General features: G+C 37.1%; 2 protein-coding genes and 1 long non-coding RNA gene across 12 annotated transcripts in view; 2 read left to right on the top strand and 1 right to left on the bottom strand.

Annotated features, from left to right (window-relative positions):
• Window positions 1–733: 733 nt before the first annotated feature.
• LOC137104236 (uncharacterized) lies at window positions 734–26,008 on the bottom strand. Of its 2 annotated transcripts, none has more exons than XR_010911649.1 (5): window positions 25,921–26,008; window positions 23,434–23,510; window positions 23,110–23,217; window positions 21,840–22,004; window positions 734–6,909 (listed from the first exon to the last, which is right to left on the bottom strand). It is a non-coding gene; the product is annotated as an uncharacterized lncRNA (long non-coding RNA). The 2 variants fall into 2 exon arrangements; XR_010911648.1 differs by having other exon boundaries at window positions 23,454–23,510; window positions 25,921–26,003.
• On the top strand, window positions 16,794–24,980 carry opn4xa (opsin 4xa). 2 transcript variants are annotated; one of them, XM_067485173.1, is made up of 9 exons: window positions 16,794–17,021; window positions 19,056–19,189; window positions 19,490–19,693; window positions 20,899–21,070; window positions 21,847–22,008; window positions 22,294–22,401; window positions 22,488–22,662; window positions 23,143–23,286; window positions 23,402–24,980. In XM_067485173.1, exons 1-9 carry the CDS (start codon window positions 16,897–16,899, stop codon window positions 23,744–23,746), a joined length of 1,569 nt encoding a protein of 522 aa, XP_067341274.1. In that variant the 5' UTR covers window positions 16,794–16,896; the 3' UTR covers window positions 23,747–24,980. The 2 variants fall into 2 exon arrangements, with proteins under 2 accessions (XP_067341274.1, XP_067341275.1); XM_067485174.1 differs by having other exon boundaries at window positions 23,143–23,276; window positions 23,402–23,549.
• The window catches only part of pdlim5b (PDZ and LIM domain 5b), a 36,437-nt gene continuing 34,712 nt past the window's right edge, over window positions 25,972–27,696 (top strand). For all 8 annotated transcript variants that reach the window (XM_067485171.1, XM_067485170.1, XM_067485169.1 and 5 more), the window contains exon 1: window positions 25,972–26,130. In XM_067485171.1, coding sequence (XP_067341272.1) covers window positions 25,988–26,130 — 143 coding nt within the window. In that variant the 5' untranslated portion in view covers window positions 25,972–25,987. The remainder of the gene's footprint in view (window positions 26,131–27,696) is intronic.

The following is a 27,696-nucleotide window of genomic DNA, read 5'->3' as shown; positions in this document are numbered from 1 at the left end:
TGGTTGGATAAGACCTTGAGAGACAGATATTTTTACATGGCATCTTAGACTAGTGTAGGATGTAGTCTGCTCAGAGATGTGCCAGACAGTGGCTGTATTGTTTATTGATATCTGCAGCAGTGTCACCAAAGGATTCCTCAGTGACCCTTCTCTGTCTCAAACAGACTGACTTGTGAAGATAATGGTCACTGAAAATAGAACCATCTTAGAGAGTTCCTTTATGTGCGAGAGCTGCGTGGTCCGGGGGTGTCATAAGTCCCTGGAGCCGAACACTTGAGTGACTATAATAAATATTAATTTGTTTGGAGGAGAAACATGAGTCAGCTGAACGAATCACCGCCACATGGGGTGTGAGGAAGAAACTCGTCACTCACACAAAAGAGAACTCCTTTCATTATTTGTGTCACTGATGGGACAAGCACCTCAATTTTTGATGACAAGCCTCCACAGAGCGCTGACAGGCCCTTAGATGGAAATATCAATGACTCCCCACAGAGTTTACATGAACATATAACAGCACTCCACAAACAACCAGACCACTGCAGCTGTTTTAGTTTAATATAAAAATAAAGCTAAACAAATGTATAGAAATAAATATAAATATAAAAATATAAAAATATATATATATATATATATATATATATATATATATATATATATATATATATATATATATAAATAAATAATAACTAGTTTTCTTTTTTTTACTTTCTAGAAGTCTTTGTATGCCTTTTTAATGACTTGGTTTTTTTTTAATCATTGTGTTTTAGGTCATAGTGATATAAACAAAACAACAGCTGGCAACCTGTTCATTGTTATGTAAATGTGTTTTCGACCTCTAATTCCATGATTTACTGTTGCATGTAACATGCAATAAAAGAGATCATCAGATTTTATTCCAACATCATCTGGATTACATCATACTATGTGCAAAAAAGGTGCAATAAATACAACCCAATAAACAAATCAAAGACAATCTCACATCCATTTATCTCATCACTGTTATGGTTCAGATGGTTAGTATTTTGATATTGGTGTTGAAAATATAACTTTTCTATTCTAGATTAAGACAAACCCTGTGTTAATAAAATTGCAGATTACAGCCATTAAGTGACAAACAGCAAGTTAATGCAATGAAAGCAGCACCTTTACAATATAACATTTCAGTAATTAACACGGGAGTAAACAATACATTTATGTATTGTGTTTCCTTTATATTGCAGTGCACTCATATTGCAGTCATATTCAGGGGTTGAGAAAATCTTACGTCTTTAGTGAAACCCATCACACCACCAATACAAACCCTTTTCTCAGAGCTCTGCAAAAAATCTACTTTGCTTTATATTATCAAGGTTTTCCTTTCACTGTGCCCACTATATGCTCATAGGCTTAAGCTCCATATCAGAGTGTTTTGGGCTTTAACACTGATCAGGTCATTGGCCTCTCATTCTGTAGTTTACTTGTAACTGTGTGCCCAAGTGCCGGTTGTCTGCCAGAGTGAGCTCAGCTGTCAGTGGGCAAAGAGCTCCAGATCACCTTTGGCACAGAGAATTACAGAGCAGGTAGTCAGTGCAGATACAGGAGGATTCGCATGGCTTTCAGCTGATCCAGTAGAGCATGCAACAATTCAGATATGGCCCGCTGCCAAATGCCCATCCATTGTGGCACTCCGTGCAGTATTTTAGTTTGTTTCACTCATTGCTCAAACATTTTATGAGTATTTGTTGGCATCGTTCACACACAGATTGCATGCATGCAAAAATATGTGTGACAGTCCATGTGAGTGTGTGTGCACGGGAGTGTGTAAATGAGATCACTTGGTACTATCAAAGTGCAGCAGCAGGACTATGACACTCTTATAAATAGAAGGGAGGAAGTAAGGAAGGTTAAATCACTCAGCCACAGATACTAAAAGAGTAGGGGGAGTCATTTAAAAACCTACGTCCTTGTAAATCCATTTCACTTTTATTTGCATTATGTTCATACTCCTGCTAGGCACTACTGATTGTTGATGGAGGTCACAGTAATTCAGATTCTTAATTAACTAAACGGTCTAATTTGAAAAGGTGTCAAGTTAAAAGAGCTTTTTTCTATTTATGATCAATACTACATAAGGTTTAGTCTGTTAATACACCGTGTGCTATAGTTGCATGTTGTGTGAACAGCTTATTATTGGTCAAGGGTGAATTATCACTCTGAGCAAATCCAGTAAGCCTCTCCCACAGAGCACTGACTTCACTGGGCCTTGATGCAAATGATGAATTTATGGTCCTTCGAGTGCAACAGAGCAGAGAGAAAATTACTGATGTTTAAGCATTTATGAAAATACTCCCTGCCTTATTTTGACTATTCACAAATTTTTGATGAAGGGGTTTAGGGAATATTTTTCCCTGACTGTGAAGGGCTGGACAGGTTGGATAAGTAGACAGACTGTCTGAAATGTACTTGGGACTCATTGGCTACTACCCACACTCTGGAAACCTACAGGAGCATCTGTGTTCAGCTGTTTTCATGACAAAAGATGGATTGAAAAAAAAAATTAGAGGATATGTGTATATGTTTGTGTGTGTGTAGGTGTGTGTGTGTGTGTGTGTGTGTGAATTTTAAAATGGGCCATATGTCCACAACAGTTTGCTGACTGTACAGATACAGAATAAGAGTTTCCAGTTAGACTGATATCTAATTCTAAATCTAAATCATGCTTCAGTGCCTGCATTTGACAGCCTGTAATCCTGACTGCTGATGTTTACCTGGCATGACTTTGACCCCCGACTTTCAGCAGCTGTCAGTGGCGCCCCTTGTCAAAAATGGGTCATGTGGGATACTAGCACTCTTCCCTAAGGTGACACAGTGTCAGACTCTTTGGTGGCTTTACGGTTTTTAGGATTCAAAGAGTATCTGCAGGACCCCCTCTTACTATGTTACTAAACAAATAGAGCTGGTTAAGTGCGGATCACAACCACTGGGGTAAGGATGAAAAGCTCCATGGGGGCTGGGGGTGATTACTTTGCTTGTTGTGCATTTATTTTATGCATCTGTATCAGTTTACAGATTTGAATCATGCCAATCTGATTACAGCCACTAGTCTTCAAAACTGCTAGCTGGACAGCTCTGGTCAAAGTGTGGCCGGGTCCTGCCTTTTACAAAGCTTTCCTGGGTCCAATGTAACAAGGTCACACTAATTGGAGAAGGAAGTGTCAAGGATGACTTTGGGAAGCAGCACAGGGTTATAGAGTGAGAGCAGAGAAGCTCAGATACTGTTTCTGCTCTGGGTCCCTGTTCTAATCCAGCTTGGTATGTGTTGAGATCAGGGCAGGTCCCTTTCACTGCAGCCATCCGGTGGCTATGCTGTGGGATGTGCTAAGTCTATATTTCCTCTATGCTGCACATTCATTGTAGAAAGCTTTAGGCGACGGTCTGGCACAGGGTCACCCTGGGAAGTTTACTAAAGGAAACGTAAAATGGAGTTACCCGACAGAAACCATCTCTTAGCCCATTTCAGGTTTTAACCACCAACGTGGCAAAAGACAGCTGTGTGTTCCCCTTGATGTATTTGTGTCAGCCACTTACATAAATACACTGTGACACACACATTTGCACTCACACACACATACACATACATGTAATACCTAGAGGATATTATGTTTCTCTCATCAAACTGGACAGTTGATTGAAATATGACATAGGAATTTTATAAGTTGAAACACCTGACACATTTTACTAGTTCTTTCAAAGTTCAATATACAAAAATTCCTTTCTTTTCATCTATAATGGCTTTTAATGGATTATTAGATCAATGTTAATGTAGGTCTGTATAGCACGTGCGTATAGCACAAGTACTTCGTCAGCTCATTAAAAGCAACAATGAAAGCTTTTGTCTCCTAAAAAGAATTTCATTTACTGGACTTGCATTTAATTATCCTGTGTGATCCAACATGAAAAAGACATTTCCCACCGCTTGAAAGCTGTGGATTTAATGGCAGGTGTTTTTTATACAATGGCAAAGATGACTCAGAATTCAGAGTAGGGATTTCAGGCACATTTACACCTACTTCCAAGGCTTAGGAGACAGAAAATAGTAACAACATGTGAAACGTTTTTATGAGACCAATGTATTTTGGCTTGTGGCTCTCAACGATAATAACAATTAGGCATCCCCACTGTTGGTCTAGCAAGTGGAACATTGAGTGAAACAGAAAAAAGAAATCCTAAACATACACACACTGTACAAAACAGGCACATTTTCATAATAAAACCTTTGCTGTTTTTGCTTGTAGTCGATAACATACACCCAACAGGCAATACATCAAAACCTTTTGGTGGTTTAAATGTTGGTAAAATGTAATGCTGGCCATGATCGACGGGTGTCACAACACACACTGCATCAAAGCTTGCTGTGTAGAGGGTTGCATAGCTGTTCATATATCAGAGCACCCATGCTGATCACTGTCCACCACAAGGTTAACACCACCTAAATAAACAGCAACAGCTAAGCATAGTTTATTAATTATGCATGAGTGAAGCTGCAATCGTAACAAACATAGTGGTGGTCAGGTGCTGACATTATGCAAGCACTTATATTGATCTATGAAAATAAAGCAATATAGTTACTCTGGCAAAACATAACCCTGCATTGTCCTGTAATGCTGACACACTTCTAATCATAAACTTCCATACTGAAGCTGACTAATCATATGAACCCCTCCACCCAGAACATGGCTCTCACACTACTAGGGTTAGAGGTTCCAGTTTTAAGTAGGGCCACCTGTGTTATAATGTTTAAACTCCTGGTGCTCCCAGGCAGTCTAAATGCATTAAATACAGACATGGACAAAGGGGGAGGCAAACACCAGCTCTGAGAGCTATGACTTATGGTTATGATCAACAGTATGAGATGTTTTACTATTTAATATTTCATATTTTACATTTCATTACTATTACATTGCCACTTCCAGATGTTAAAGACTTGAATATAATTTGTATTAGCACATACTTCCACCCAGTGTGACCACTTGACAAACAGTGCACTGTTCTTGAAATAAAAACTAAGGCAAATGTGGTGGCAACCTTGAACTTTGTTTCATGAATAACACGTAACAAATGGCTTACAATAATAAACAGAATGGAGCTTACAACAAAACAATTGGATGTATTACCATGATAATCTAATCAGCTTGTGTGGGAGGAGAGGTTATGGGAAAAGTAGACTTCAAGTGTTGAATTTAATTACTGGGTCAAATAAAGTAGTGAGAGATATTGGTTATTTTTGGATCCTTGGAACACAGATTAAATGAGGTATAGTGTAATATTCAGGGTGGACTAATTAAGCAGCATATTATAAGCTTGGTGGATACTGTATCTTATTGAAAATAAAATACAAATATTGTTTGACTCACAACTCAACCCATATAATACAGTTATATATTATTATTGAATTCCTTCTAATAACTTCAAATTGGTCTGAATCAATTTTAGCCACAGTGAGAAACTGGTGTAGTGCCTGATGTTTGGAATATCCATGCACGTTATCATCAATATCTAAAAACTGAGGTCAGGCCTATTTGGTAATCACTCAGGTGCTTTGCTCCAAGGCCAATAATGATTTGCAGCAAACAAAGCCGTGAGTCATTAAGTGCAGTGTAAAATTTTCATTTGTTGTATTGCTTCTACCCAATGGTTCAAGTATCTGGAGAAACACACTTAGGTGTGTTTGCTAAGCTTCAGGTGTCAGAAGTTGAATTGCTCTTTGCATACTTTGGCTTCTAAATCACAATACACAACTTAATGTAAACAACATCATATTATGAAAAGCATAAACATCCCACAATAATGGGATTCTTAATTATCTAATCTAAACAATGAAGACAAAAGAGATGTTAGTATTCCCAGACCTTTGTGGGACACATTACAACATGAACTTCATCATGACTGTAACAAGATAACCTGGCCTCATATCACACATCACTCCCATTCCAAGACACTTTATCAGTTTAAGCCAGGGTTTGAAAACACTACAGCTGTCTTTTTGACCTGCGACAGGCGAGCTCACTGCAGGTTAGGATGCTGAGATGGTTCATGTTACTAACAATTGGCATGTGTGAGTTTGTGTGTAGAATCACCAGCAACACTGCTGACACACTGAAACAGCTGAGACCCCTATGGATGGACAACAGCCTGTTAAATGGATGTTACAAGTAGATAGTCATATGGCTGTATGGGTAGCCAGACAGTAAAAGACAGCCATGAGTGTCACATATAAATATTCATACACATATAACCAATTGTGTTGCATTTAAGAAGTAATAGAATTCAGTGAATGTAAAAGATGGAAAACACAAAGACATTTAGCTTTTACAAGTTCAGTGTTGCACCCTTTGTGGTAAATTATAGGTCAGCTGAAGGGTCAATTATCTAACTCTTAGTGAGGATCAACACACTCATGCAATCCTTTAGAACGGTTTTATTTTTGCTCTTAAAAAAATACTGTTTTCACCAGGGGGACAAGGGTATAGAGGGCAAGGCTTTGGAAATAGGTGACTATCATATTTCCAATACATTTCTTCTGAGAACAGAAGAACTTTGGTACCTGTCGCAAGTGTAAAACAGAGAGGTGTCAAAAGTGAAACGTGATCGGCATGTCTGACAAAGGGGAAACTGCTGTGAGGGATCAGTTCAGAGAGAGAAAGACCTGGGTCCCCAGAGCAGATGGGAGCTTCATCGTTATGGCCGGAGGGGGAGAGAGCCAAAGAACAGAGATGCGAGACCACAAAAAAGGCTGGAGATATGGCTGGACTGTGACACATGTCCCACTGCAGAGGGGGTTTTACTCACCTGGCCTTTGGTGTGTCATCATGTTACCAGTCCTGTCATGGGCCTCCACCCTGTCCGCCTGCGCTGCATTGTTCTGTACTGCATGTGGACAAGGGAATAAAAGAGAATAATGAAAAAGTGAATAGACTAGGCAGTGGGAGTGAGCCACGTTTTGGCCTTTTGTTGGTGCTGTAGCTTTTTTTTATAAACTACTAAAGTGCAGGCTAAAGCTGATCAAAGAGGCATATATGATTGCTCTGGTGGGTTTTGAGAATCATTAGTTGGTCAGGCATTGTGGGTGAATAAAGTGTGGGGTCTGAGGTGCCAGGTAGGAAGAACAAATGATGCAGCAGATAAAGAACCATATCAATAGCAATATCATACTTCATCACATAGATCTTGAAAAGACACACCTGAGGACTGCTCACTGAATGCCACACCTGGGCCATGTCTTTATATCATACACTGTCACTATTTGTCTCACAGTAACTACACACTAAAGCTGCTATTTGTAAGTAGGCCATCGAGACGGTCTGTAGCTTTAATGGCAACTTTTGTTTTGCTTTTACACAATGCAAGAGAAAGAGAGTGTGTGTGTGATGATCTGATGGGAGGAGAGTGCCTTAGTCATAACACACCCCAGATGTGCTTAAGCCCAAAATAAGCAAGACTAAAGCCAGTTTTAATGTGTTGAGTCCTATTTACAGTGATGTACAAGGACAAGCTCTCACTTGCACTGTAGGGAAAACCGTGCATCCTAGCATTAAACAGATCAAACACACAAGTCCGCTGACCAGCTGTGCTGTTCAAAAATTAGGAAACCTTAATGCATATAAGCATGCATATGCTTCAAAGCTTCAGCTCTGACTGTATTTTATTTACTGGAGGTATATATATTAGATATATAAATTCTGTAACAAGCAATTATTTAAAAAAAAGTATCTTTTAGCAACACGACCCACTTGCAGCTAAGAAAAAGCCCAATTTCTAAAAATTACCGTGCACTCACACTTAAGTGTTTGTGTGTGCAGAGTACTTCGAGTGGACTTAGAGAGAACTTACATGGAGAGAACTGTGAGCCAGCCTGCTGGAGGTGCTGCAAAATCAGAAACAGTCTAGCCCCAGGTGGTAAAGCTAAGCTTTCAGAGGTGAGAGGTCACAGACATTGGAGTGGTCACACACGTGTCAGAACACTATTTACAACTGGAGAGGCCCACCTCAGACCACCTACACCTACAACAATCTGCAGGAGGAGCTGTGCGTCAGGATCCACTAGGTGGTAGCAAACCTCCATTAACTGGATCTCGATCATTGTTTCCTAACATTTATGGCTTTTATTAGTTAAGTGATACTATGTCTGTGACATGTCAGAAATCTGAAACTCTACGATATTTGGCAGAAAAACCTTGAAGATATGAGAGGACTACACAGACATGTAGCTGCATTTGCTGATGAAATGATAGCATACAAGTGTGGTTAGATAATACTTCAAATGCATACTGTAAATGCACGTGTCCTTAATTTGAAATGGGTACATAACCTTTGGTCTCTTGTTCAAGGTCGCAAAGAAGTTCAGTGTGTCTAACAGCATTGGAATGCATACTAGGCTTCCTGAGCAATGAGGCACACTTACTAAATTTATTATTTAAATATTTAAAATAGAACATGACTTAATACTGTATGAAACATGGGAACATTATTTGTCAATTGCAGCACCTTGTATATCTTTCCATGTCTGATCTCTATCCAGTGATCATACACAATTAAACTTGTCCAAGTCCTCAAATTCCAAGATTGGTGAAAAAACATCCTGAAGTAGAGCAGAGCAAAAGACACAGCACTTGTACACCGTGTGGGGCAACAATAGCATGGCCTATTAAGATTAGTACTTAAAGTATAGTATGCAATATAATTGAGTACACCACTGGTTTCAGTCATTGAAATGTTAAGCAATTAATTACAATTCCTTCTATACAAATGTACGTATGGATTTTATCCAAAAAGAAACCACATTTATTCTGATAAAATTTTAATAAACTGCATTTATTTATTGTGCCTAAATAAATGCAAATAATTTCATGTCCATTTGTAGGAACCAACTACACCAATAGCCAGCACATCCTTCATTAGTGAATACTTTGGGTTTATAATCCTGCATTCATGTGAGCATCCATTAATGCCATCTCGTCAACACCTTTTGCAGTGATGCAGCTACAGATCAGCAAATTCCAACATCCATGTTTCATGGTCAGTACTACGCTGGCCAGGTACATGTGTTTATGTCAGAAAGATTTATTCTCAAAATTTTAGGGCTGTTTTGTAATTAAAGGCTTTCTTCTCTGATGCTTTCCACAGATAATCAAAGTTAAAAGCACTTAACCAATGTGATTTTTGATGCAAGGCTGAGTAAACCATGAATTGTGGGCAATGTCCTTTTTTAAAGAAAGATGGTGCATTTTTGTATTCATTTTAATATTTTAATTATCTTGTACAGGAGTTTACTATTAGTATGTTGAGTCAAAAGTTTAATTATACATCAGATGATAATAACATTTCTAAAACAACAGGACTTAAAAAATAGCAATTAATAAAAATTAAATAACAGTGAAAATGGAGAAAAAGATCTTAAAAAATATTTTAAAAAAATCCCATCTACAGTAAGCATTAGGTTAGCACTTGCATTATAAGATATCAATGCACTCTTGTGGAACAAGCAATGTTGCTTGACACATGCAGAATTATAGCTATAAACCATAACTCTTTTGCGGTGTCCAATTTAAACTAATTTAGTTTATACATATTTTAATAATCTGTCTATCGGTGTATACTCCAAATACACAGTGGACAAAATAAACTACTTTAAAAAATATGGGGACCAAATTCCAGGGATGGCCAAAGGAGATTTTTGGACAACATCAGGATTTAGTACCTTTAAGGATAGAAAAGTCAACTTTGCGCCCTCTGGTGTTCACAAACAAATGTTAAAGAAAAGTGCTTGACATTTAACATACTCTTTAGAGTAATGTGTATTATAGACAATATTTTATTAAGAAAAGCTGTTCTAAACTGGTAACATTTACTGATAATCTTTTAAGAAATCAAACTGATCAGACTTTCTCACTGGTATTGATTATGGACAAGTTAAAAAGTAACTTGTTACTTTTAAGCTTGGTTGTTTATAAAGTTACCTATAACACTAAAATTCATTAAAGTTGTGCATCAATTATTTATGATATATTATGTTAAACATTACACAGTAGTAATACTCTGCATTTTTAGACTGTAGTTGAATCCATGATTGACATGAACACAGGGAGGAGCCAACAAATATATACCATTAGGGTGACTAGTGATTAATTCATTTGTCACTTGATGGGGCATAGCACTGGAGTTATCAGTTATCAGGCATCATGCATGTGAATGGAGTTGACTACCTACAAAAGGCAAGCTGTGGTGAGAACTCACTGCAATGACAATGGAGCCAGGAAAGCCAAAATTAAACTGCTGCTCACACAGCTTTTGCTGACTCCTCTTCTGTAGTGCAACCAAATGTTTTATTATCTAATATCCAAACAGAGAATTGCTCCCGCAGTTACTTTATCAAGTGTCCCAGTATATGTGACCTAAGAGGCACATCGCATTTCTGGCTCCTTTAAAAGTCCACATCAATTCTTTGACTGGTTTGTCTTCCTGTAAAGTTGTGTAGAGACATTTACTTATACTTTGAGAAAGCCTTCTTTTGACAGTGAAGTAGCATATTGGTTATACATTTCTCAATGAGCAAAGCTTGATGTACATTTTACATTCTTACACTGATGCATATTTCTAGCAAAACCATATTTGAAAAAGTTCCATATTTTTATTTTGTACAAAGGAGTTGACTCTGTCAATGGCATAGATCTGCCCAAATTTGATTTCTGGCCTAGAAAGAGTCCAGAAATATTAGAAATATCAGGCCCTTCAGAAATCTGCGATCACAACTATTAACCAATCTTCCGAGACCTTAAACCAATTTAAAACATACTGAAAACATTGCAAGATACATCACAAATTTTGGGGGGAAAAGTGTTCTGACATCCAGGAATTTAGGCTACTTAAAAAAAAAAGTATAAAAAAAGTAGAACTCCATAAATCTTTATTACTTAACTAGTTATTACCTGATTATTTCCATTTCCATTTTAGTAGTGATAGTTTCTGACAAATTTCCTTCACAAACACATTTCTCTTAGCTTTATTTCTCATATTTATACATTGTGAGATTTCTGTCTTATTTGCAATGGGCTGCACAGACCCCTTTGACTTGAAATCTTTTATGGTCAGAGTATTAACCAAGAAATAACTTTTTAAAAACCTATATTTTGAAGCAGGAATTTGTCTTTTCACACCTCCCAGGAGGTGACAGACAAGTTTGACAGTAATTGGATGTCTGATTTGTGTGGTGGGGTCACCTTAGGCAAAAGACGTAAACAGCAGCATTCTCATCCACTCTTGTAGACAGTAGTATGTTTTATTGTAAGGCCATCTTATGATTGCAAGGAGGAGCTGGTAATCTCATACTATTAAACTATGATGTATCATTTTGCACAATTACCTCTTCCTGGTCCATAATTCTGTGTCTATAGGGTAACCGTGTTATCCGTGATTCTCACACCCTCCTCTCTTTAACTGCACTACCTCCAGGCTTCAGAAAAATCAAGCCAAGTGGTGTTACAACAGGGTTTGCCAAAGTGTTTGGTCCTGTGACCACATATCAGTTGTTTATAATGTATTATAATGTGCACAATACAATTCATCATGTGCACGTGATAATATTTCACCTCAAATTGTAGTACAATACAACATCACAAAAATTATTTTAATAATGTTTAGCTAATTATTAAAGAGTTGAAATAACACCTCTCATAAATGTTAACAAGAATCAAATGTCAGTGTCTTAACTGAGGACGTTTGTTTTATAGAGTTTTTGTACCACATTAAACTACATGTTTATTAGACTGAGTTTATCTCTTCAACACACTACCCTTAGAAAGACTTCCAACTTTTTTTTTTTTTTTTTTAAGTTTACACATTTACTGAAAGCTCTCTTTGTCTTATCTACATACAGAAAACAGTTAAGCCTTGTACCCACAATGCTAGATGATTTCCCAGGGAATCAGCTGGTCATCACAACCGTATCGTTTGACCCATCAAATGACTGAAAAAGACTGAATAAAACTACACATAACCTAGAAAACAAACCAACTAAGGCACATGTTGTGGTTATTCTGTATATCAGGATTGGTAATGGTGGAGCTAACTGGTTTTAAACTTGTGCATAGTGATAGGACTGTTCCTCGGAAGTGCAGTTGGCCCAGAAGTGTAAAGGCTTATCCTTTCACTTTTAGATGGTATCCAGACTGAATGTTCACAGAAAAAGCCCACTTTATAAATCACAGCATCTTCTAAGATGTTTTAAACCCACACTACCAGGTGCTATGTCAGAAAAAAAGTGGAAGGCTAGAATTTACAATGAGAAGGAAAACAGCAGTATTGCAGCTGCCTGCTCAGTTGGGCATGAGATTACAAACTGAGAAGCTTTTATCTGGGTGTTTTTCCCCACAAGATTCTCCTTACACAAGGATGAGTATTGAACAAGTCTGATTCTATGTACAAGTTTTGGTGCTTTTGAAACCACAAGATGTCACTCTGCAATTCTCAAAGCACCCAATGGGCAGCACGGCAGCTGGGCTAAAGCAGTTTCACACCTCACCATATAATCAGCTTTGACATCGGGGGCTTGCATACAGTAGTGGTGCTGATTGTCAGTATAAGACATACAGAAATCAATGCTTACACTTCAAAGCAAAAAACATAGTAGTATTATGTTTGCCTTCATGTATTAGAGGAATGCAGCAATGGTTGGTTTCAAAATGTGTTACTAACAATGGATGGTTTCCTTCTAATACTACATACAAGACTTAAGATTTTAAGATGTTATCTAAAATGATTTTAATCTGATTTACAATGCATTTCACGCAAAAATAAACAGTAACACAGCCTCATGCATACACACACACACACACACACACACACACACACACACACACACACACACACACACACTCCTCAGCTTGATCGATGCATTGTGCCATACGAGAGCTGTGTGTGATGGGTAGCCAGTAGGGGGATGGGTCAGTGTGTTGCTGCTCATTGTCTGTCTTTCTGTCTCATATTCTCTCAAGCACTGATAGCAGTAGCTTAGCAAATATCTTCATATAACTTATTGGAGATTCGAGAAGGAGTCATCAACATAATCACATTCAAATCTTAAGTGTGGTAGAGGCAAAGCCTCAGTGTTTCTCAGCTTTTAACACTCCACTAAGAAGGTGCCCTGAAGAAAAAAGTGCTCAACTCTCTGGAGAAGGTAATGTAATATTCACTTAATTAAGTTTTCATGTAGTCTAAGATTAGTTTGATTTAATGACAAAATAACTGTCTTTTACCTGGAAATTAATAGAAAAAGCTGCAACCTGCCAAGAAGATTAAGAATGTGTTTATTTAATGTCTCCTTGGTTGTTTGGATTTAAAAATGTGTAGTTTCTATACTTCAATTGAAAAACAAGCTTTTTTTTAAATAAAAGGACACTAAACTCTGTGTACAGTAATCTTTGCTAATACAGCTGAAAGACCATGTGAACTGTTTACCATAAGACATGCTGTGCCTTAATACATTTTTGGAATTGTATTTGATATGTGCTTGACAAGTCAAAACCAGCATTTTTATGAATTAACCTAATCTACAAATTGCAGGGATCTGACAGCGCATGCTCACCTCTATAAATGCAGATTCCCTGTCACGGATCTATTTGCCTTCCCTTAAAAATAAACTATAAACGTATATAAATATATATATAATATAATAATATATATAATAAAGTATAAACTATATTAACAAATTTTTAATAAACATATTTAAATCATAAGTGTTTATGTGTTTAAATATATATATGTGCCAGTGTTTTGATGCCTAATGAGTGGAAGTATGAAGTGATCAAGGGGTCCTCTAAGCACAGCTTGAGACCCTTGTGTGGACACTGTATGCCCTTGTCTACTTTACCTATTGCTCTGTTAAGGTGAGGTCTATTACTTAAAGCTGCAGTATGCAATTTTATGAGTATTTATAAGTAGAAATATGCTTCAAAACATATCTGAATTTGGAGAGGTGCTTTTAACACCTCCCAGCGCTGGCAGCAATGCAGAGTTATTCACTTCTAATAGATTCTGACCAAGGCTCCCTCCTCTGTCCAGTGGGAGAACCTTAACAATTGCTGCTTAATTAGTAAGTTTTGCAGCATTCTTATGTTGTTAATTGATCAAAATTATTACCTGAAGGACTGTGACAGAATGTCGCAGAGAGCAGAAAAACATAATGGAGCATAAAGTGGGAGCGCTGAGGATTATTTTTGAGTCTCGTACTATCACTAGGTTATTTTAAACACTCTAGCTTAAATTTTTTAAACAAAAGGATATCCTGCACCATCATTTTTCAATGTTTTTGTTTGAATATTTTTAGAGTATTACATCCTGTATGTATATAAGATTTGTTTAAGAAAAAAAAAGTAGCTACCATCACCTTTAACTTTGTGACGGGATACAGTGACACAACAATGGACAAAATGTTAGTCATCAAACATTAACATGATACATCATCTGAAAATGATGTGGCAGGAAATATTTTTCTGCTCCTTTGTATAATGCAAGTCAGAAGCTGACAGGAAGTGACTTTACATAGAATAAATGCTATTAGTATTGTATGATTTAATGTGCACTCTTGATTCCATCACATTAACAAAACACAGAAATCCTCTTATGACCGCTACAGCTAAAATATGGTCACATGGAACAGCAAACTCAATACAGCCATTTTCATTATCATAAATGCCTTCACTAATCTTCTCTTTAATAAACCTTTGTCACTCTGTCAATTACAACACTGCCGTTGTAGTCAGGTTTGTAAATATTGCAACAATAATATTTTCTTTTGTATTTGGCCTCTGTACAGAACCACATTGAATTTTAAATAAAACACCCAAGATGTTGGCAAAGCCAAGACTTTCAGCTTTAATTCAAGGAGGTTGACAAATGCGTGACACTAACCATTCCGAAATTATAACCATTTTCATACACACCCCCATTTTTGGTGACTTGTAAGTAGAACACGAACATAATTACAAATAAAAGTTTGGCTTTTAATACTTGGAGGAAAAGAGTTAGATCGAGTTAAACACTCAATGACTGGAATTTATGAATATCACCAATAGTTTCATCAGTCGAGATGCTTTGAACAATTAACTAAATATTGTCCAGAATCCCATGTTTAATTTTTTAAAAAGTTCTTGAAAGACCTGTCACATCAATTACTATCCCATTTGCATAAAAAATGATTTACTCAAGCCATAGCAATCTGCTTTTAGATCTTTCCATTCCACTGAAACCGCACTTGTTAAAGTAGTTAATGACCTTTTACTGAATCTGGATTCAGGCTATAAATCAATCCTCATTCTCTTAGATCTTAGGACAATACAATAAATAATTCTTTCTTCAGTAAGAGAACAGCTGCTCTATTGGGTTGAGATCAGGTGACTGACTTGCCCAGTGAACAATATACATGTACCATTTCTTTGACTTAAGAAATTCCCAGGTAGCTTTTACTGTATGTTTTCAGGTCATCATCCATTTGTAAAATGAAGCGGCATCGCATCAGCTTGGCAGCATTTAATAGCATCTGAGCAGAGAGTAAAGCCCTATAGACTTCATCCTCCTACTTTTATTGGCATTCAGGTCACCGGTAAACACAAGTGACCCGGTTCAATTGGCAGCAATACATGTCAATGCCATAATACTGCCTCAACACTGTTTGATAAATGATGTGGTTTGCTTTAGATCATGAACTGTATCTTTCCTTATCTGTACAATAATCCTATCCCAGCACTTGGCAGGATTTTTTTAGGTGTTTTCTGGCTGTGTGTGTGTGTGTGTGCATAAATTTGGCTTAAATTCCCAAATAGTTAAAGCCAAACTTTTGTCAAACTCCTTCAAGCAAAGGTTTTCAACCTTGAAGACAACTGTCATAGCAATGTTTCCTGGGGATACTAAAAAGTGACAGACATTTAGATTTTATACAAATTGTTTTTTTTTTGCTCCCAGAGCCATTTCTGTTGTATTGTAGCGTTTTTGCAGTGGGTTTCATTGTTTGGTTGTGTTGTAGCTTTTTGCAGCGCTTTTCGCAGTTTGGTTGGGTTGTGGCTTTTGGAGCACGTTTCTTAGTGATGCACCTGTGCTGTCAAATTGATTAAGTTGTTTTTTTTTTCTTTTTCATTTGCTTGGGTTTTGTCTATTTGCATATGTTTTCTCGATTTGCATAACTGTGAGCTCTCGGGGCCATCGTAGTTTTGTTTCCCAGTGTGAGGCTCTGGCAGAGAAGACTGGCACCACTATTTTTTAGACATGACAAAGCTAATCAGTGATTTTGCTTCTAGGCCTCAGACAGAATTTTTCAACTGCCTCACAGAGTTTGTATGTGCCTTTTGTTAGCATTTTACAAATGATCCTAAGCAGAGATGCAATCTATGAGAGGACAATGGTTTATGCATCGATTTTGTGCATATACATCTGGCCCTAGCTATACTTATGCCAGTCTAAAGACATCTGACATTGTGTTTCAGCAAACTCAATCCAAACAGCTTTTTAGATTACCCAACGGCCTCAGATCCAATCTTACACCACACGTTCCTGTTATGGAATAGGAGAGGGTTGCATATGACAATTTATTTGATTTTTCTGAAACGTACAATCTGACATTTACACCCACTTTATGCAGTCACTTAATGATATTAATAAGAAGTGAATAAGGTTTGTATGCCGTCACATATTTTGGCCCCAAGACATTTATCCTGCTGATCATGATAAGTCCTCTTACATAACGCTGAAGAGTTTAGTGGGTCAGAGGGAGAGAGAAGAAGATCGGGTTTGTATGAATGGCACTAGGGCATGACATAGATTTAAAAGAAAAGACATCTATGTCTTCTTGTTGTCACAGAAATCGACATGGACCGTCAATTCTATCGGCCAGATGTTCAGGACCATGCTCACTTTATTATTGCCTTCTTTGTCTTGGTGATTGGAACAGTAGGTGTTACTGGGAATGCCCTGGTCATGTACGCCTTTTACTGGTAAGTGACTTGTCTGCGCTTGTCTGTCATCATCACTTTTAAAGTTGTATTATTTGTTAACCTGAAAATAATTCTTTATTAAATTTTACACTAGCACTGTTTAATTTATGCTGCATCCTCCTTCTATGCCCCATTATAGATTCTGATTATAATTTGAGAAACTAGTCTTTTCAAAAAGTAGCTGACCAGTAATTTTCTCTGCCTTCGCTTAGCATTATGAGTCTTCCTGTTTTCACAACACACAGTTATTTTCAAACTTTTTCTATGGTTTTACCAGTACTGATGCAGGCACTTTTACTGCTCTAAGCGAAAAACAATTATGGTGCCCCTCTGTTTGCAGCATACTAAATAGGCCCACCAGCAGCAACACACAAATGCCAATAAAACAAAGGAAATATTATAAGTAGAATGTAGTAGAAGTGTCAACATCAATTTGTTGTGGCTGTTTTTATTTGTAAACATAATTCATTATTGGGTTATTTCTCATTATTTGTATTGCATGCAAGATGCAAACTTGCTCATCTTCATCCACAACTTTATTCACAGTTCACTAAAATGGGAATACTATGATTTACAGCAGATTTCAAGTGCATTTCACTGGACTCATTCTTTTAAAAATGTTTATGTTTAGAAACATGTTGTCTATGTTTTTTATTGTTAAAACTATTGTTATTTTTCTGCCTGTTTAAATATTTTCAAATTTGTAATAGAGGTTAATTATTGAATGGATAAAATGCACACATATTCAGCACCAACAAGCTTCAAAAAGCCTACCACATTTCTGCATGTGAACTAGTCCAAAGAACACATTCTCGGAAATCACAATGGGTGGCACAGTCAGACTTATTTAGCATACAGTGCTCTACTGTTCAACTTCTGCTGAAACTCCGTAGTGAGGAAGTTCAAAGAAGCTCACTGCCTTAGAGAGCGTTTTGATGGTCAGACACCAGCACTCTTAAAGTCTCTTTGTTGGCACATTAAATCCAAATAGCACTGCATTAATATATTTAATTGATTTAATAATTTGCCAAACTGTGCTGCATCCTGGAGAGAACTGACATGGTTTAGAAAGGGACCCCTCTGTTTCCCACAATTCACCCTGCATGTTTGGGTAAAAACCAAGACATGAAATACAAGGAACTCTCTGTAGATGTCCAGAATATTTTGTGATAAGACACTCATTAGGCAAAGGTTATAAACCTATTTCTAAAGGTCTGAGTGTCCCCAGGTGCAGTGGCCAAACTGAGTAACCGACAAGCAGACCCTTGTTTTGGGAGGTAATCAACAACCCAACACAGTCTCTCAGAGCTTAGGAAGATGACAACCTGCTGTAAGGACAACACTGTCAGCATCACTTCATCAACCAGGCTTTTATGGCTTTGCTCACTTGGCTAATGTCATGTACAAGGTGAAGCATGGTGGGCCCAGAATCTAAGCATCAGGGACAGGGGCACTTAAGTTAAAACGAGGAAATATGAATGCATGTTGACTAATAGGAAAAATGCCATTTTAGATATTCACAATGCAATAAAATGTGGAAAAAAGAAGGGGTACAAATACTTTTTAAAGCTACCTTATAGACCTACCCCTGGTATAGCATAGTTTTAACCATACATAGGACATTCTGTAATATTTAGGGAGATTTAGATTGCTAAAGGGCGAAGCATTTTCTTCTTGTAATACTGATGTCACAAGCACAGATATAAAGGTCTTCCTACATCCCTCTAGGCATCCAATACCACCAAGCCGCCTAGTGATTTTCTAACGGCAGATGAATCGATGCATAAACTGAATAATTTAGCCAGTGACTCTGGTTTACATACAATTGGATAATTATCCACTAAATTAAGATGAAATGAACAGTGCTGAGAAATCCTTATGGATTTATCTGAACATACAGTAATAATGTGTTGAAAGGCCATGTTTGTTCTGTACTGTTAAAAGGACATTAATTATGTATAAAAAAATGTATTGTCAACAAACGATTGCTTTGTGGAATACTTAGCACTCCTGTTTTCAATGATTTGTTTTTAGTAACAAGAAGCTACGGACACGTCCCAACTTTTTCATCATAAACCTGGCAGTCAGTGACTTCCTCATGGCAATCACTCAGTCACCCATTTTCTTTGTTAACTGTCTTTATAAGGGGTGGATTTTTGGTGAAACAGGTATTTCTTTTTAAATATTCAATTATACAGTATTCAATGTAACCAATCTACATAATGTATTTATTCATGTCTGTGTTTATTAAGTTATGCTTCAAATATAGCAGTATTTTAATGCCACTAAATTAAATGTGCTGTTTAACATAATTATGTGTAAAAATCCAGTAAATACCACTTATAGAATTTCCTTATCAACTGTTACAATCATAAGAAATTTGGAGTCCTAAACAGTGGTAAAACTATTCTGATGTAATATTCAGATGATGAATCTTATTAATAAAATGCTCCTCTTTTTTCCCACAGGATGTAAAATATATGCCTTCTGCGGAGCTTTATTTGGAATCACCTCCATGATAAATCTTTTAGCCATCTCTATAGATCGCTATATTGTCATTACCAAACCTCTGCAGGCCACACAATGGACCTCTAAGAGACGCACTGGCCTCATTATTGCCCTGGTCTGGCTGTACTCACTGGCCTGGAGCCTGGCACCCCTTATAGGGTGGAGTAAGCAACTTTTTTTAATCAGCTTCCCACACTTACTATGCAACAATTCTCTTGTTTAATATTTAGACCATATACAATCCTTATTATCCGCCTGCAGTGGTGGAAAGTACTTAAGTACATTTTTCACTTGTCTGTACTTAAGTCCATTTAGTTACGGGTACTTTACTTTACTCCACTACATTTCTAATCAAAGTTGCGTTACACATTACAATCACATTATTTTACATATTTCATAATTAACCACTTTGTCCGTTCTTTATGAAAATGAATGACAAAGGAATCGCTTTATTAAACCAGGTGCGGGTAGGCTCTCCATCCACAGCATTTAAGACTAAAGAATTAAAGAATTCAAAGACTTATTTGACATATTAGTAGTACTCAAAGTAAGCGCGTATGCAGGAGTTTGCCGTCACCATAACGCTCTTTGGCGTGTTGTGGTGAGTTTGGCCTGTCTACTGAGATCTGCTTTCAATGGCAAACAGCTAAACCGAAAACCCACTGGTCTAAACTACTGAATTAATTGTAAAATGTGCCCTCAAATGGGATCATTCAACGTGGTGTCGATCAAACAATATAACGAGCAGCGCTCCAAACGTTTTCTTGGTGCCATGCGCACTTGAAAGGGGGAGTTAAAAACCAGAGAAATGCGAGTTCTTGGTACACGGCACTGAGAACTGGGACAGAGCTGGTCCCTGATTGATTCTCTTTTCCTCAGCTACATGCGCTAGTGCGCAGTGTGGTTACGCGCGACCCTCCACTGTGTTTACTTGGATTAAATCAGGTGCAAATAACAAAATATTCCTACAAAAGAACCACATACATATACTATATTATATTTTGCTCTTGTTACCGGATTTCTTTGGCTCTTTGTTCTGTGCATTCTGAGCTTTATTTCCAGCTCTATTTAATCAGTGGTTGCATTAGTGTTTAATGCGAAATAAAACTGAAATAGAGCTAAAACAGCTTCAACCCATAATTTAGGTCTATTACCATTTTAATTAGTTAATGCCCCCCCCCCCAAAAAAAAAAAAACAAACAAACAAACACACAAAGAAAAAAATACAGTCATGTACTTTTACTAAGTAAAATATAAATTATGTACTTACTTTTACTTAAGTAGAAATGTCAGTGGATACTTGTGTTTGTACTTAGTTTAGTTTTTGAGTACTTCATCCACCACTGTCTGCCTGTCATTTTTCTCCAAGGTGCATACATACCAGAGGGCCTGATGACCTCATGCACATGGGACTACGTGACATCTACTCCAGCCAACAAAAGTTATACTTTGATGTTATGCTGCTTCGTATTCTTCATTCCTTTGGGGATTATATCCTACTGTTATCTGTGCATGTTCCTGGCAATCCGCCATACAAGCAGGTGAATGAATAAACTAATTATAAATCTTCACCATTTGGAAAAAAATTGAATGTTGCCATGGTCTACTTAATGATGGCATGAAAAGGAAACAGACCATTCAATTGCAGGCTGTAGGTCCCCTCCACTGGCACATCTTCACAACAATAACTTAATGTGTTTCTGAGGTGACTTAAGTTTCCCGAATACAATTGGTTTAATGCGACAGGTTATTCACGGATTTGTTTTTTGGTTTTTAATTCTGACTGCAACATTGTTTATGATCTCTTTGAGACTACTGTAGCTTCACAATCCTGGAATAGTTCTGAGATGAATGATCTGTAAATCTTCTCAGTGGTGGCAGTGATAGCTTAAGCATCTAGACATCAATCTTGTGAAAATTACAACTTTGTGAGATGTGTCCTTCCACCACCACAGTTGCCTATAGGAATGCCACCAAGTCCATTACTACTTGCCTGCTCTGCCTGGTTAGATCAGATTCCTCTTATTTTATATCTAATCCTCAGTTTTTGAAGGATGGGAGTGTATTGTGTTAGCTATCAATAAAGACATACTCTTTATTGATAATCTTAATCCTGCTTGAAATAGCAAAGAACAAAAGAAAACATTTAGGTGAACTAATAAGAAAAATCTGATGTACTCTGTATCTTTTGTCTCTGTACCCTGTTCACATCATATATTGCATTTTGTGTTGCGCAATATATATATTTTATTTTTTATTTCAATTTCATTATTCTCCCTTGTATGCCTTCTCTCTTATCTACCTTCTTACCTTACAGAGATGTGAAGAAGTTTGGGTCTCAGATGAGGAAGTCAACCCTAATCCAGCAGCAGTCCATTAAGAATGAATGGAAGCTGGCAAAGATTGCGTTTGTCGTCATCATAGTATTTGTGCTTTCTTGGTCACCCTATGCATGTGTCACCCTCATCGCCTGGGCTGGGTAAGTACACAGTATGATAAGCACCAACCAATGATCTTTAATTGTTTAAATTTATTAGTTATAAATAAACATCTTGATCTTTGCATAAATTTCTAAACATACAGGATGCTTGCTTGCACTGTTTACTTCATAGGAGCTATTAATCATGAATCATATTCCAACTCTTGCACACTTATTACGTATGGAATGATGAAATTAAATGATATGTAATAGATTCACACTACAGTGGCTGTAGGTGATGTACAGTTGTTGTTACAGTTGTAACAAAACCTTTACAATTTTCAGATATGAAAATGTCCTCAATCCCTATTCCAAAGCTGTGCCTGCTGTTATAGCCAAAGCATCAGCCATTTACAACCCTTTTATCTACTCCATGATTCACTCCAAGTACAGGTGAGTGCAGTCAGCGAACTAATTGTTAACTAAAGCATGAAAAAGAGAGCTTTTATTGAAAGATCGTTATTTTTTTTTCCCAATAGGGACACTCTAGCAGAAAAGGTTCCCTGTCTACACTTCTTAGCCAAGGTCCCCAGGAGGGACTGCATAACAGTGTCACATAGTGAGTCCTCCTTCACAGAATCAGTGCTGAGCAGACAGTCATCAATCTCCAAAACCAAGTTTCACAGAGTTTGCTCCATGTCTACAATAGACACAGTGAGTTTGAGTTCTGCGCTGAACACTATTTAATTTTGTGCATTTTGGTATAGTGACTGAGCTGTCCTTTGGCTAGCAAACCCCAATACGAACCTCCATGTTACCATATGTGAAGTCTAAATCAATCATTTTGCATAAGTTATAAAATGTATAAATGTATAACGTCAAATCTTTATCTCTTCACATTCCTCACCATGATAAAAAATAAGCTCTCATGAAAGCTGCAGTCAGCAATGGTTTCAAATGTAAAATACATATTATCCTCACAGGTTAAATGGAAATATACTCTGGTGTTTGCCAGATGTGTGTATATTGGGGAAATAAATAATTACTAAAATAACCAGTGGTCTCATTTGACTTACCTACTAATAATTATATGTATATTATTATATAATATTATAGAATTATAAGGTAAACAGAGGTTATGATAAGAGTCACAATTCTCACCTGAATGTACATTAACATCTATATAATTTGCAGCAGGTTTGGAGTGATGTGGAGCTGGACCCCATTGACCAGAATCACTGTTTGAAGTCGACCTTTCCTCTTGGAGCTCTGAGGAACAAAGGGTTCAAATCAGTCACTAAGCAGACCCAGGAAAATGGAAGTCAAAGGTTAGAACAAGTAAGATATAGGTTCATCCATATAAGTAAGACATAATGTTGCATACAAATCACCAGAATTTCAAAGACTTTAAAGCTTATATCATATTCATTACTTCTGTATTCAAAATGTTTAGATTTCCATCGTAGAGCAAGGCTCACTGTATACCTATGATCACAACCTATCACCTGAATATGGCAACACAGTATGGTCCATGGCCTGGAGGAGCAGGAAAAAGGAGAGCCCTAAAAACCGGAACAAAGGGAAGAAACAGGAAGATGAGAAACAAAATGAGGGTGAAGAGGAGCAAGAATGGGAGACGGAGCAAGTACAAAAGGAGAATAAAAGGAGGAGTACATTATTATCCAGGCAGACTCTCAGGACAGGACTGTATGTGTGCGGACTCACTCCATCATCAGACCAACTATGGTCCATGATTATTGGGAGGAACAAGGAAACACACAGAGCAGGCAGAATTTGATTTGAATTTGATCATTTACAGTCTCCCAGCCCCTAGAGTTTATAATTATTTTGAAGTAGCACACATGTAGTTGAAATCAAACCAAAATACCAAACTGCTGTTAGCTGTACTGGCTTTGAATAATTAATGGTAACTTGTAGAACTGGCCATGCAATTTAGTGTGCAAATCAGTGTGTCTTGTAAGATATCAGTGCATATGTTCCAAAGTAATAATCACTATAAACCAAGGGTGCAAAGTAATACTGTAATTATGCACTATATCACCTAAATACAACTTTAACTTTGTGTATGTGAATGTCCAGACTTGACAACCAAATATACAATTATTCATGAGTATGTCTCCGTGTTGCTACCAAACATCTCAACTTCTGCCGAACCTGCTCTGGTTCACTTTAAGCTGCAGCCCAGACAGGGACCTAACAATACCACAAATATGTTTATAAACAATGTTAATCTTCCCATTAGTGCTAAGTATTTTTCAATAACAATTTCAATTTCAATAACTGTGATTAAAAAAAAGGTTAAGGGGACCACTATCCATTATAAATTGTATGGAAATAAATAATTTTAATAATTTTCTTGTCCAAAATACTTTTAATATAAAAATATAATTTTTCAAACTATATTGAATATGTTTGTCATATAATGTAGCATCTTTTAAGTGTGGTAAGCCATGAGTATTGATATTTTTTAAATAATTAAAAACATTATCATTGTCAGTGGTCCACTGATTAAGAGATAGATTATGTAGGTTGACAAGAAATCAGACAGTAATAAGTAGTTAACATTTAAGTAGAAACTATAAGCCCTCCTGCCCCAAGCTGAGCATGATGGTTGAGCATGATGGTTTCAAACCAGTTCAAATCCTCAGGACCGTCTTCATCAGCTAAAACATGAAGCGTGCACTTTCTTCGCTGACCACTAGAGGGCATACGAAGTATGCCACTAAAATCACTAAAAAGTGACACCTGCTAGTCAATATCCCCAACAATATGAGTATTAAATAAGATAAATAACTACAACACTAAAACTGCTTAAACTACTAAAGCTCTTAACAGAGTTAGAAAAAGTTTTACAGCAAGATAAATAAACACAATTACAAAAGGGATGTAAACAGACAAAGAAATCCCAAAACCATGATCAAACATAATTTTTGGTATTATGCTGTCTATGTGTGACATATTGTGTGTAACACGTAAAGTATATTAAATATATGTTACGTCAGTGTCAAAGTGATGTATTTTGTATTTCACAATTTACAGTATACACCAACACTGATGCCTGCTGGAGTTTTAATAAATAGTTGGATCGCATGTCCTTTATGTAGGAGGCATTTTGTGGAGTGACATGCGACAACAAAGGTGGGTGACTTGTCAGAGGTTGTTAAAGACTATGGAGACTTCATACCACACAAAACGTTTTTTTCCCCCGATGAATAGCTGGCACATGTAGAGGGTATAATATATAATAAGGTTCACTTCTAGAGCATATGTATATAGTTGTTGGGGCACATCCAATAAAGATGTGTGTGGTTTTGGGTCAATAAAATATCTGCTGTTCATTAAATCAACAAACTTCTTCGATAAAATGGAAGAAAACATTAATCAAGTGTCACGGTCAGTGTAAAATACCCAAATTAATTAAATCTTTTGTTACTATTTTTACGTAAAATGGGGAAAACCTTTCATCCTCATATAAAAAGCTAATAGGCTCTAATAGTCTAATCTTTAAGCCCCGCATTTACTGATCAGCCCAATAACTTGTATTCATGGTGGGTATAATAATTTATTTAATAAATACGGTCAAAACACATGAGGTCAAACGGTTTTTCACGTGCTTGAAATCATTTCAAAGTACAGATACAGAACACAGTTAGCTAACAATTAGCTTTTGATACGCAAGGTGGCGTTTTCTACACTGGCACCAGAAGAGTTTTGGTGCACGGCGGGGATTTTTGTGAATAATCCGATAGATAGTTATTTGGTCGCTTTGCTCAGTGTGGTTGGGTTTAATCATCTCGCTCATAAGGACGAGCGTTACTCATTTTACAGCTCATGTAAAGCTTAATGTTTGCCAAAATCTGTTGTGGTTCCAGGTAACTAGTAGCTACTCAAGCAATAGCAGCAGTTGCTAGGTACAATTGTAAATGTTGTGTTTAGACTGCGACAACTCACCTGTACTTCTGAACATTTGGCAAGCCCATGCGTGTGTTGCCTCCAGTCAACAACCTCACACACCACCATGAGCCCTCCTCCCTGCAGCCACATGGGGCTGGGTTATATGCGGAAGTTTCAATTCCGCTCAACCCATTTCGAAACAGAGAACCGACGAACTAAAGTCGCGCTTCATCTTTCTGAACCCCAGACCCGGCTTCACGAACCAAGGTGAGTGCCGCACATTACCGCTGTGTCAAAATGTTTGAAATTCTCACAAAGGGGAAAAAAATACTGCTCGTGTTACCGTGAATATTTCTGTGCCTGTTTAAAAAGTTCCCATTCAGAACACACGTTTTCAAAAAAATAAATAAATGAACAATTAAATATAGGCTTCTGCCTCTAGATGGGCATTTGTTTAACTGATTTGGGTTTAAATCAGCAACAAGTCAAATAGAAGAATGAAAAATTTAGAAATCTAATCATATAACATGTGTTTTTTTACGTCACACCCACTTAAACAACTATTGTCATATTAAGCTTTCCGTGGGAAAAAGGCGCAGTCGTGCACTGTGCAGAGACTTATGTTATGCTCTCATAAGTACACACACGAGGAAGACCTGGAAAACATCTCACTGAGCCATGACTACAATTGAAGTTGAACTGTACATGTTTTACCCGTTGAAGATAATAAATAGTCCAGTACAAAAGAAGTGTAGTGTCATACTATACATCATGTAAGTATTTGAGAGAACATGAATGGTCTTCTGCAATGGACCAAACATGTAATCAGACAGTGTACACGTTTTAGTATTACCTCAAAATGTGATGCTCATTCCCTTTCTTGTCATAGACAGCACAGATGTTATGGTTGTGATTTGTAAAAAGGTGCTCTTTCATCATTGTCTCCTAAAGCGTTGTGAATCGAGACAGAAAGGGACAGATCACAGCTATACGTACCCTGTTTGTTAATCTCTATAAAAGTCTATTCTTCCCAGTGCCTAAAGATTAGCGTGGTGGAAGTAGGACATGACAAAGCTGTAATTTGACACATCACAGTGGAGATTGACACTTCTATTCAAAACTGTTGACCTTGTGTGTTTGATTCCCAGTTAAGAGAGAATTTCTGTGTGAGGGGAGATTTCAGTTTTAAAGGAAGCAAGTTAAGCAAGTCCCATTTGTGCTATGTTAAAAAGACAATCTTCTTTTTTAACGTGCTAAAATATTTGCCACATCAAAATGGAAGTACAGGACCACGGAAAATATCGATTTATTTCCATTTGGGTGTTATGCTTTAACTATCTTAAATTAGGGTTTATGTGGGTTGAAATGATAAAATAGTTTGTTCAGAGTTCAACAGGTTTCCTTTGTTTGGCAATACCAAAAGGTGTGTCTGTTCATGTCTATGCATGATATTATTAGAGACTGGAAAACAGGCAGGGACTTGAGATGAGTCTAATGTTTGTTCTCTCCATATTAGGGAAGAAAATGCTGCTCATGTGTGGGTCTTGCATGACCCAAGTCTCATTCAAGTTTCAACAATTTGCTTTTTAACCAACGTGTTTTATACCTTTACTGAGGTGTCCCAGGTGCTTAAGAAATGACATACTGGAGGAATCAGATGCAATGTATTCATTGCAATGCATTCCTGGAGAGTTGCTTTAAACCTTATGAGCATGTCCTCAAGATAGGATTTTTGGAATAAAGAGCTTTGCAGAAAATGTACTGTATTTATGCTTATTGGGTAATTAATTGTTGCTAATTGTTTACACTGTTAACTCAGAGGTGTATGATAAA

This window comes from Channa argus, chromosome 18, assembly GCF_033026475.1.
Source record: "Channa argus isolate prfri chromosome 18, Channa argus male v1.0, whole genome shotgun sequence".
NCBI lineage: Eukaryota > Metazoa > Chordata > Actinopteri > Anabantiformes > Channidae > Channa > Channa argus.
The sequence above is the reverse complement of the archived record's forward strand: the minus strand, read 5'-3'. Positions and strand labels throughout refer to the sequence as shown.